Source organism: Sylvia atricapilla, chromosome 4 (assembly GCF_009819655.1).
Source record: "Sylvia atricapilla isolate bSylAtr1 chromosome 4, bSylAtr1.pri, whole genome shotgun sequence".
Taxonomy (NCBI): Eukaryota; Metazoa; Chordata; class Aves; order Passeriformes; family Sylviidae; genus Sylvia; species Sylvia atricapilla.
Genome location: NC_089143.1, coordinates 59,340,495 through 59,353,260, shown reverse-complemented (window position 1 = coordinate 59,353,260; position 12,766 = coordinate 59,340,495). Strand labels below are relative to the sequence as shown.

General features: G+C 38.8%; 1 protein-coding gene across 2 annotated transcripts in view; it reads right to left on the bottom strand.

Annotated features, from left to right (window-relative positions):
* LRBA (LPS responsive beige-like anchor protein) overlaps positions 1-12,766 on the bottom strand; it is a 363,721-nt gene that overhangs the window by 29,678 nt on the left and 321,277 nt on the right. For both annotated transcript variants that reach the window (XM_066318056.1, XM_066318055.1), the window contains 4 exons: positions 10,078-10,167; positions 6,764-6,956; positions 3,947-4,009; positions 713-868 (listed from right to left, as the gene is read on the bottom strand). In XM_066318056.1, coding sequence (XP_066174153.1) covers positions 713-868; positions 3,947-4,009; positions 6,764-6,956; positions 10,078-10,167 — 502 coding nt within the window. The remainder of the gene's footprint in view (positions 1-712; positions 869-3,946; positions 4,010-6,763; positions 6,957-10,077; positions 10,168-12,766) is intronic.

Here is a 12,766-nt window from a genome sequence, read left to right as displayed (position 1 = left end):
CCTATTTCCATTATAAGACAATGAAAGGGAAAAAAAAAATCATACCTAGCTTTTCCTGGGGTTCCATGGCTTTTAAATTCCTGTAGCTCCTACACTGAAAGATTCTTTTCTATCTAGCATGACACATGCATGACTTCAGTGGTTTGGACACACTCCAGCTGACAGACTAATTTAACTGCTGCCCATTCCATCGATCAGTTTATGTTATATAAAAGAATTCACTGGCTCCAAATCAATTCTTCTAGTATGGCATAGCTTTCAAAGGCTTTCATAAGTATTCTTTCACCAGATTTCTCTTCTTATTCTATTGTACTTACCTGTATTTACTGAAAAACCTCAGTTCTCTGGTGCTGAAAACCAACCAGACTTCAATTCAAGTAAATACTTTAGGAATAATTAACTCTCCTGATATGCCAGGCTTCACACAAACTCTCACCTGTGAAAACTACAGTGCAAGAGCAAGCATCCCTGTCCTGTAAGTTTGAAGTGTGCAGCTCAGTCTAAACCAGAGCTCCTTCTCTCACATTTGCCATCATTCCACAAAAATGACAGCACACAATACATGGCAGCACTAGGCAAGGGAAGATTTAATATATATTAATAGGGAAAAAAATACACACTCCAACCATCATCCTTTATTTGAAACAGTAGGCTGATTGTAGACAGAAAAAAAAAACTTCTAGGCTGTTTCCATAATTTAAAAATACATTACCTGAGTCAGTAGAGTAAACACGGAAACTCTTGTCCCAGAAGCCACAGACCAAGATGTAACGATTGTCAGAGGTGATGACAAAACACTGGGAATGTACCTGAATGCTTTGGTCTAAAAGGTCAGTGATTTGCCTCCTGTGCATACCTGTATTGCTGGCTGAACACAAAAACAAAGACATTTTAGCATCCACATTCACAGAACAAAAGCACAATTTAGAAACTTACATTCACACCAAATATATTCCTCACTTCTGCTATTTGGTTTTTTTGGCAAGGACATTTTCTTTCTAATTCTACTCTAAAATACTCATTACACTTCCGGGAACAATGCTAATTCCTTGTAATATATATTCTAAAACAGAAGAAATCCCCTTTTTAAGTGACATGCAGCTGAGAAATCAATGAAAGATTGCACATAGGCCATAGTACACAGAAATGTAACAAAGCAAAGGAATGTAATCATAAGACAATACACAAGCCCCACAGTGGTACAATGAAGCACACAAAGGATCATGATTTTAAATCGTACATCAGTTGTATTTCATTGCAAGCACTGCCATTTGAAAAAAGAAAAACTTCAGTAACATCACAACAGGTTACATTTTTTAAAGCATGGCACAAAAATTAACCAGCTTGTCTCCACAACTAACTTTAGGGTTGGGATAAATTATTTGCCCTATTTTGATCACTTAATGCTTTATTTCTTTAGATATTCTTGCATTGGGAACCCATAGAATGGACAGGAATCGATTAGTGAACACATCTGTCATATTATATCTTGTCCTTAGATTAATAAGGTGTGCATATATACATATACACACATATATAGGTGCCATACATATTTATAATGAAAATCCTACACTGTAAGGAGAACTTTCAGTCTGTTTTGTTCGTGAGGGAACCTGATTTCCATCCCAGGCAAGTAATTTCTCCTGGGTTTCTCTGCCAACTGCTTGGAGCACCATTACTTCCATCCAGGAGGTCTTCCAGACCAACCTCTGCCCGGGTCCTGTGCTCTTCTTTACTCTTTGTTCTTTCACTCTTTTCCACTCTCATAGGCCAGCTATCTCTCCCAAGCCTTGGGCATATTCCAATTAGTCTATATCAAATCCCTCATTTATTTATGCTTTTTCTACATTTAAAATGTTGATACTGTCTTGTCCGTATGGGTAGCAAATAATTTAGCAAGGTGTTGCCACTTGCTCTCTTCAGGTAACACAAATGTGGGGTTCACTGATCTTGGGGCCACTTAAAGAGTAACAACACCACATCATAAATGCACAGTGAACTGCTCTGTATGACAAAATAGCAGCAAAGGAACCTCAAAAGACATGCAGATCAACTAATTCAGTGAGAATAAGGCCTTCTAAAAACTCTGTCTCAAAAAGAGGTCTAGGATCTGTGCCATAGCAGACATTGCTGGTTTATGTCTTCCTGTGCACTGCGAAAATGAGGAGGGCAGGAATCCCTCCTTATGACTAAGACAGCTACAAGACTCCTGCTATAACCATAAAAGTGTAATTTTGTGGTTCTCTTAGGTGCCATTTCTAGGTGAATGTGTCTAGCCACAATTAAAATCCGCTAATATTACCTACATAATTACTTGCTTGCACCCAATGATGCTACTTAGCAATGACAAAGAAAGCCTTAAACCTTTTACACTATGTCCAGTGTAATCACAAGGCTGATTTGAGATCTATTGCAGGAATAGAACATTAAAGCATTTTTCAGAATGTGAATATTAACTTTAAAGGTCTTTGTACCTATGTGATATGGGGTTTTTTCCTGTATTAATTATTTACACTTCTATGATCTAATTGATAGAAGGTTTTAAAGCCGAAAACACATTTTCTGTTCCAAACATTTTTTGGAAAAAATCTGTCTCAGGAAAGAAAGGAGAGTTACAGCACGTGTCTGCCTCATAATAACTATTGTATTATTCAGATGAGGATTGATTTCAGAAACTTTGGAAAACCACTTTTATTTTATCAGCTCTATAAAATGGTTCATATGCCCCCACTGTTCTTGGTTTAGTAATCCTAGAGCCCAGCAAAATGGCTACACAGGAAGAGTCTGTATCTATGGACAAAATTACCTCAGTTCTTACTGGGATGTGCACATTAGTTTTGAAATTAATTCTCACTGGCTGACAGACCTGCCATTCTAACCCATCCACACAAATTCCTCTTAGCTCTGCTTTTTCCATGCCACTTCTTTTCCAGTTAAACCACCTGAAACAGCTGGTTTTTAAACTAAGCTTGAGGTCTAACAAAACTAGGGGCCACAGAATCCTGTCTTCTTTGCTCCCTTCCTACAGCTAGTTTGTGTTTTGGTGTTAGGTACTTGAGTTTTTCTTTTCTCATCACGTTTAAGGTTCCATTTGCCATGCTACAGACCCCAAATATGCGCTCCCCAAAGTTGGGCCTGTTAATGAAAGAACTGACCAAACCCTAACCCTGCTAATAGAAAAATCAGCTCTATACAAACTGATGAAACATCTACAACAAACAGTCATGAACTGCATCTATTACACTGAGTCATTAAATAAAGGAGAGACATTTGCCAACCCCTTTTTAATAAAAGAAAAACATACACAAATTTAACCGGCGAAGCTGATCAAAAGATGCAATGCCCTTGAAAAATGAATACTAATATCTCAACACTAAACCAGAGTGGGCAATATATTTCAACTTTGAAACCACTTTGCAATTACACATTAATCCCCTCAGCCTGAACAGCAGGTCTATGAAGAAAGGATTGATCTCCTTTAATGATGCAACCCTGGCACCATGGTTTTATTTTTCACAACACGGTGCAGCGAAGAACCCCACTGTTATTATGAAAATTTCCTCAGCAAAGGAGCTCCATCACATTACCGGCGCACCGATTCATCATAACGCGCCTCGCTCCTGCTCATCAACAAGTCTGAGTGATGAAAAGATCCAATATTATCCTGACAGTACTTCATGCACATTCTCAATCACACATTATTACAGCATCCATATTAATTTTCACTGACACGCGTCCTAGGCCTGTTCAAATTAGGCAAACCAACGAGGGGGAGTTGATGAAATACCAGCATAGCCACAGCTCATTGCATTCCAATTTGCATGCAAATGGTTTATCAGGAAAATTCCATTCCCAGCAACCAGCAAGTGAAAAACAACCGTAATCTACACTTCAGGGCCACCATACAGAGCTTAATGAATCGCAAAGAGAGAAGGAAGTGACAGACCTATGAGAGGATCGATTTCCACTGGCAGCTGGTAAGGCTGGTCTTGTACAGCACCTTGATGAGCTGGAATTCAGAAAAGAAGATTTTAAAACTTTGCTTTTTTTTTTTTTTTTTTTTTAAATACATGAAGCCACATATATTTTATAAATCAAAGCGAAGCCCTTTTTTTTTTAACTATTCAAGATTCTTCTGAATCAATTGAATTAAAAAAAAATCCAGGTGCTTTTGCAGGCTGCTTATTAAACATTTATTTTAGATTAGGGCTATTCTGAATGTATGCCATCAGCAGCAGCTCTGGTCCTGAGCCATAAGCTCTAGCAGATGCTTTACTGGCAACCTCTCCTGTAGCAACAAAACAAAATTAAGTGGTAAAGAGGACTGAAAACAAAATGTGACAACCATCTGCTGACTGTAGCAAATACTATTTTCCTCTTTACTTTTTAAAGCACTGCTTTGAACATCTGAAGCACAAAGGACATTTTTTAAAAAAAGTCAGTTTATGATGCAGAGAGGGAAATTTCATAGTCATCTTGTAGTCAGCCAATATTTAAGGATTTATCCATCACCAAACCCCATTTATTTGCAAGTTTGCATAGAAGTTAATACATTAATTCTGCCAACCCACATATCATCGGGGCACCTGGCATACCAGTAAAATGTTTATGTACTGAATTCTCCTGCAAGGGTAATTGGTAAAAAAGGTAAAAAAACCCCTTTTTTTCCCCCCACAGCTTCACTACAAAGAAACAAACAAACTGCTCCCCCCGTCCCCCACAGTACCTTCTTGGATGAGAAACAAGAAATAATGGCTAAATACTTACACATATGATTTTTCTATCTACCTACCATCCACAGCTTAATACACAAATTAGTGTCAATACAAGGATTTCTTAAATAGCTGATTCATAATTTAATTCCAAGTTCTACTGCAACGAAACACCAGCATAGAACAAAACATGAAATCTAGGTGATGACAAAGAGCATCCTGCTGGCTACCAGTGCCATTAGATGTCAGCAAAACCACCAAATTCATATTCAAAAGCAGGAATGAGCTTTTTAATTACACATTAGTGACAACTGGTCACTTGGCAACTTAACTTTTTTATCATGATGCCTCATTAACAAAGACAATGCTAAGCCCCCAGCAGGGGATATGGAGAGTAATGATACCTGCCCTCTCATCCTAGGAGATCCCATTTTGGTATAAAATTGGAAGTCAACAACAGCAAAGGCTCAGAGTCCACACCCAGATATCTTAAGCACAGTATTCTATAAACAGCCTGCAACTGATGTGTGCTCTCACAGGAGAGGGATGAGGTGCTTTTTTGTTGGGTTTTTATGGTTGAATTTTGTTTGTCTTGATCTGTGGGGTTTTGTCAATTCTTTGTAAAGACAAGTGTAAAACGCCTTTAAATGAAAAAAAAATAGTGACTCAAAAGCACAGCTTACTGTTCTCCCTTTCAGAGGTGAGGGAAAAGCCTGAAAAATCTGAAATCTCTGTTCAACTCAAACCAGTTGATTACTACACTCACCAAACTGGTTGCTTGCTCACGGATGAACCAGCAGAATTATGTTGAAATCAAAATCAACTCCTACAATGTTTGAACATTTTCCTCTTCCCATGACTGTTGTATGTTCACGAAGGCCATTTTTTAAAAGCCTTGGCTATTACGTGTCCATATGTCCATGGTCACACATCCAAGGTAAGAGAGGATACTGTCATCCTCCTTTCAAAGAAATCTCGGGAGCCCTGTAAATAGTTCTTGCTCACAACGTATTATCTCAGACAAGTCTCCCTTCCCCCGCTTCCTTCCCACCTTTCTCTTGAAGCATTTCTGGGGAGGGTGAAATAATACATAGATGTTGCTATTTGAGAGGTAATTTGTAAAAATTACAAATGTGTGTGGGAGTCATCTGGCTTTTTTCAAAAAGTAATCACGGACCATGGGTCAAGATTTCTTACTAAGAATTTCAACCATGTAAGTGTTTCTCTGCTGTAAGTATCTTCTGTTTAAGTTATTTGAGTACAAAGTCCTTTCCCCCACCTCTCTTAAAAAGCCTCTGACCAAATATACTGCACTGCACTGAAATAAACTTCCTTTGACGGCTTGGGCCTAAGACTGTCATAGTCAAGGAAAGGATGATGGATGTCTTTAAGACTGGAGAATATTAGAACTAAAAGCAGAATTACATTCTCAATACACTACAGCCCAATACATTACAGCACACTTGTAAAGGAAAATTAGTTTAATTAGTTGTTGTGCAAATGGCTATTTTGTTTTCCTTTCATACTGACAATACATAAGCACCTACATTAAGTAACTTTGGGATGTTTAAGGTAAGACTTCCTACATATTTTATTTTCTAATTCCCATGGGGTGGCTTTAACTGCAGAATATGGAGTTTATAATCAAGAGAAAACTGGCAGAGAAGATTTCAGGCAAGTTCTACATGCTTCAAAACTGCCTTTGACATGATATGGTTCAGGCTCCCAACAGACAGAACAAGTTTAGGAGGAAGAGTGTGTCTTTATCGTGACCAAATAGTGACAGACTGTTTTTGTCTCCCTGCATGGTGCCTGATGGCCTGGTAAGCAATATATCGTTTTTACAAACCTTTGGTGTGCTACACATCTTGCTGCAATACCTCAGATTACCTTTCCAAGGAGAAACTAAGCCCACACGTGAAGAGCCTACTGTGTCAATGAACTGGACTTGCTTTTTCCACTTTAAACTCAACAGCTGCGCGGCAAACTGCGACAAGAGAAGCGCTGCTGGATGGCAGGGGTTTCTCAGGCCCCTGCTTCGCTGTACTCACCGGGGAGGCTGTGCCACCTGTTGACAGCAAAGAGCCTGTTGGCAGTGACGGTGATGACGGCGGGCGTGGCCAGGCCGGGCTGCGTGTTGGCGGCCACGTGCGTCACCGGGGAGTTGGACGGGAACTTGAGGACCATGATAACGTCCTGCTGGGCCTGCTCTGTGAACATCAAGGGGCTCTGCAGGAGGAGATACTGTTGAGTGCACGCGACAAGAACCCAAATACACGGGAAAAGAGAACACGGGGAGGAGAAGAGACAGGACAAGAGAAGGAAGATTGAATTAAAACCCACGAGATCCGATAGAAGCCGCAGTAGAAAAGCAAATGCAACAATAGAGGACAGGCTTGTGGAAATATCCATTTTAGGCAGAAAACCTTCCATATACCCTATTAATCTGAGGGCTTTGTTGAACGCAGGGTGTCTGTATACAGACTTTACCACAGATCACAGCAGATTAAACTGAAAGTTTTCAATCGCCTATCTCTGCCAAAAGAATTCTCCCTCGTATCTGCAGAGACAGTATGTCAAGGAAAGAAATGCCAAACCAGGAGGGAAACACAAAAAAAAAGTGAGCAAAAGAAATTCCTGCTCCCAGAGATTGTCTCAAGTTGCATTAAATTGGCAGACAGTAATTCTTTACAAGCCAGATGAGAACATGAAAGCACATTAAAATAAACAGATACACACATACACTAGATATATGTTCTGTATATATTTCTGGTGTACAAAAATAAGATTTATGGATGCAAAGTAGAAGACTTCACTGCATATGTGTTTCAAAGGACAAACATAATTAAATGCAGTTGTAAAGAATACAAAGTGAATGTGAATACAGACACTAGCCTGCGTTGTTTCCAGAAATGCTAAAGGGAGGGAATGAATCCAGACTCTCATTATCAACATACTTTTTTAAGGTTTCAGGTTTTTTAGTTTAATAAGTTGAAAAGTTTATTAACTTTTTAACTAAGTTCCCTAAGAATACTGCAAATATCAAAACAAAATACTGAGGAGCTTAGATCTGGATATCAGACATGAGGAGTAAAAGCAACACCTAATGGGTTTATGACTGTATGGTGCATCTGAAAAAAAGAGAACCCCACTGAAATGCAGAGAGGTACAATCATCCTGGTCACAGTAGCCACATTGCTCAAGTATCTGTAATTTTCTAATAACCAAATTAGAATACTAATGAAGTGTCCTTGGCTATTCTCCACCTGCAATATTTCATTACATATATGTGTATGTAAGTGCACACATTTAATGTATATTTATACCGAACTAATAAAAAAATTAAATACATTTGCATTTTTATTATCACTCCTTTTTAAAAAGTTATTAAGAGTACTTAGAAAAACATATTGCTCTATGAATTCCTATTTACAGTCTTTGCATAAAGGTGTAAATAAAAGCAACTAATAAGCTACCCAGACACCCTTCTGAGCAAGTGGCTAAAAGCCAATCAATATTATGAGTTAATCCTCCCTGGATGCTCATTCAATTAAAGGTGTCAGTAATGCCTCATCTGATGTGGCCTCAATTAAATCCAGCTATCTGATGGTTGAAAACACAAGGGGATACAGCAACAGCAGCAAAACCAGACAAATAGGCAGGCTTCGTGTGACTGCTAATTACTACACCTGGTGTATATTATGGCTTGTGCACTTAACACAGCACGTGGTAACTTCCAATTCAGCTGTATTCATGCACACGAAAACAAAACTCAGTAAATAATGCAACTAGAAATAATTCAAAATTATGACAGGAAAAATAGCCTTACTGTATTTCAGCTCCAGAAATACTTTTAAAACCACTTAATATAGTGCTATTATGAAAACATGCGTTATTACCCACAAAACCAGCAAGTGAAGAACTAAGGGGTTGGGTTTTTTTCTGGGTGGATCCCAGTCCAAAACACCACAAGAGTCAGAAACAGCTAACTTCCTAGATTTTAACTTCTTCTATTACATACTAAATCTTCACTAATTCAGCATCATGAAAAACATTACGATAAAACCACACAAACTGCTTCCTGGTATCAAATTTCTATATTTATACAACAATGGCTCTGACTAACACATCAGTAATCAACTCCTCGAGCTGCTCCTCTTCCTGGAACAAATCCCTTTACATTGGAGCGAGCGCTCAGCGCGTGGCACCACGACAGACATCACACATATGGCAAGTGGCTGCATGAGGGGAGTGCCTGGGCTCCCCAACATCCCTGTTAGCAGGGCTCTTCTGGAACACACACACAGGTCCACGCAGGGTCTGCTGGCCTGGGACCTGGGCATGGGGCAGCTGAGCAGCTCTCAGGTACAATATATGATGCATTTGAGAAAGGCCAGTAGCTCAGTTTATCAAGGAAGTCTACACTTCTGAGACTCCTGCACCACAAGGTTTGTTAGCTACTTCGGAAATATTTTATGTTTCTGTGTAATCTTCTTAAAGCCTTCTGCACTTCAGATATGTTTTAAAATTAATAACTTTAGCCTGCTTGTGTAGGACATATTTTTTTCTTGCATGTCCTTTCTTTTTTAATATCACGGTGTAAAATGTCCATCCTAACAATAAGGGAACATAACCTTTTGAAAACTTTGGGAATTAGCAGACCATTTGCTCCACTTGTCAGAATATCACTTAACATCCTTAGTTCTGGACCCATGACAACACAAATGATATTTTGAGCCTGAGGACTGCACACAACATGATATGAAAAGTAATCAGTAATAATATAATAGTTTGTATAATAAAATTATATTAGACACAAGTAGAGGTAAAAGGGAAAGCATGTTAATGCTCACTGCCTGGATTTTATCACCCTAGCTTTACTGCAAAACACATTTAGTCACATTCTTTGCTATGTAAGTTTCAGCTCATGAATTCCTAGTAATCCTGGGTTTAGGGGAAAACCTATGCCTGGGGGAAAAGACAAGGAAGTTCCACCTCCTAAATCCATGCTTCTTGGGGAATCTGCCAAAGATTAACTAAATTGTCTCCACAATGACTGGCTCTCACCTGTACAGGTATGGTATTAACAAAATCAACTGATGAAGTGTTCTTAGATTACACTGACAAAAAAAAAAAAAAACCCCTACACTAGAAATCAATGCAATCCTTTCAGCAATAAATAAAAAAACAGTTAAGCACTGCATACAACTCCTACCAAATCGTAAGTCATCTGCTGCTTTTAATAACATAATTCCACAACCACATAAAAGCCAAGTGAAAGTGTCCAGGTCTGCGAAGGTAATTTGTAAGATGGCAGAGGAAGTGAGCACAATGGCAGGTCACAAAGAGTTAACGTGGCACTTACCACCTGCATGGCAGAACTTCTTGGAGGATGTGGTTCTATGAGCAGTTGGGAAGGGGTCTGTCCAAAACTTCGAATTTGAGCTTCCACAGCCTGGAAAAGGCACAGGCAGGTTTGCATGTTAAGAGGTGCTAATTACAGGCAATAGAACCATAACTGTCACCTGAAAATGTCATTCCACACTTCTGGCTTGCTTCATGTCGAAAATCAACCCCGTGTGTTCACTGTGGGGCTAAGTGCTTGGCACTGGTACTAAGAATGAGGTAATCATTTTAGTACTGTGGATGCTATTTCCATGAGAAACTCTGCAAAACCTCATCCTGCTCAATGATATTAAACAGAAACAAGCTATTACAATCAGAAACCCTCTTTATTGGCTCCATTTTTCCTTTCTAACACTGGCTTATCCTGTTTGTATCATAACTCAAAAACAAAAGTTAACGTTTAAAAAGTTTCTGTAAGTATTAAGTGCTGTAACATTAAACTCCATTGCTTCATTTCACAGCAGTAACTACAAGGAAAGCAATGCCAAGCTTTTATTCTTACTTCCAGGTTTATTTAAGAAGAGCAAAGAATGTTAGGATGCATTGAACTACCAATAGCAAAACTACAGGAGAACATGAAGATGTAACACGAGGGTGTTTTTGAAGTTTCTCTGTACCATCAGCCACGTGCTTTAGTACTTTCTTCATAGGAAACACATGAAAATATTATGCTTTGTAATTTCTTAAAAATAATTATGCTGAAACCTGGGAACTTACACTTCTTGCCCTAGGCATCTCCAGTTAGTTTTCCAGGCTGCCACCTCTTGTCCCACTGGTTTAAAGATAACATCAACCAGCCAAAATTCAACAAGTTACTTCTTGTCAGGGTGGCCCCCTGAACTGTGCACAAAAACAGGCCAATACTACAGAAAATCTCAAATCATTCAGCTTAGTTTCTATCTCTCTCATTGTGAGCTAAACTAATCACCTTGCCTTTGCTGTGGGCTAGCAGGCTGCACATGGGCTGATGCCTCAGGTATTTTTCCCTAATTCTTCTTTATCATGATTCAGTCTTCCTCAGTGCTCCTTACACTTACATTTCCTGTTCTATTTTAGCCACTCCTTAAAATTTTTGAGACAATGGAGTAACACTTATGCTGACCTTATTCTTATAAACAACTATTTTTATATAATTATAAAGACCATTACTAGGACATTCTCCTGTTACAGAAATAACAAAGTCAAAAGTAGAATGCACCTGAGACCTTAAAATAATCATGCTCTTGATAGTAAACACACCATCCAAAACACTTGACCTTATTGTATTTGGCAGGGATTTTGAAACATCTGAACTCAGCAGAGCAGGAGTTGAAATTAGTCTGTGAACAGATTCTAACACTCCTGCCCACTCTGGGAACCACTATAATCTTCAAAGAACTGGTGAATAAGTTAAGTTATCAAAAAGCTGGCCAAAATCCGACACACACACAGTGATGCAGTGAGCACTTTTTGAGGAACAGCAGTATCAGACTCATGAAACACTAAAGCTCAGTAAGACCACATGAGTCTCCTTCCTGCTGATGAGACATGCCACATTAAAATTCAAATCTGAGGGTTTGTGATATCAAGGTATCAAGGGAATCACAAAATCTTTGAGGTCTCTTAAGACATGAGGCATTAACAAAGGAACTGCTCAGCAGCCCTACCGTCTCCATAAAATGCTGCTTGTTTCAAAACATCCAGATTTTAAAAAGATGAGCCTAAACTTACTTGCAGATTAAGTGGCATATTTTTACTAGCAAATGGGAATTCTGCCCTGCATCGAGGGTAGAACCAGAAGAATATAGGATGAAATATTCTTGAAACGCAACTCCCATGCATTTCCTTTAGAACTGAGAATAGATAAACCACGGAAATAATGAGCTTTATATCTATTAATTTCCTTGTAGATTGACTTCCTATCAATACAGAAACTTTCATTCCCAAATGGTCATGTTCAGCATTTAAACAGAGTCAGAATTTTTATCTCAGCCTTCAAATCTAGTATGTCTTTTAATTCCCAATGCTACCTCTGGAAACTATACACTCCTACATTGTGCCAATAGTGAGAGAAATTAAAACACAAGCTATCTTCCAATACATTAATCATTACAAGAGCCCAAACTGGTGTTGAACAAGCATAAAATACCCTACTCAACCCACCAGCCAAGAGGCACTATCTGCTTTCACATAGCATCTGTCAGACCTGGTGAAGCTACTGACCAATGGACAATGATTTTGCTAAACCCTGCCTCACAGGATCACAAATTCTCCATTTTCAGTCCTAACAGACAGTTTCTACATCACTGTTTATGATCTAGCTTGAGTTTGTGATTTACAGGTCTGGACAAACAAATCCTTTACACTCATTAGGTTCTAGCTGGTTGTTTCAAAAAATATGATAGCCTACAGTTCCAGGACTGCCATAGCCCCAGACACCATCTTTCCCTTTTAGACAACAGAACTGGGAAAAATCCATATTCAGATCACATCATACCACAGGTAACAAGGTTCTATAAACCATCAGCTCTGTACAGAGAACATAAAGGCACAGACACAGGTATGTGCGCATTGTCTTTACTGCTATCTTCAGAAATCCAAGAGAAATTTGAAGAACTGTTGAGTAAAGGCAACAACACTTGGAGAAATATGTCTAGACATAGTGGCTA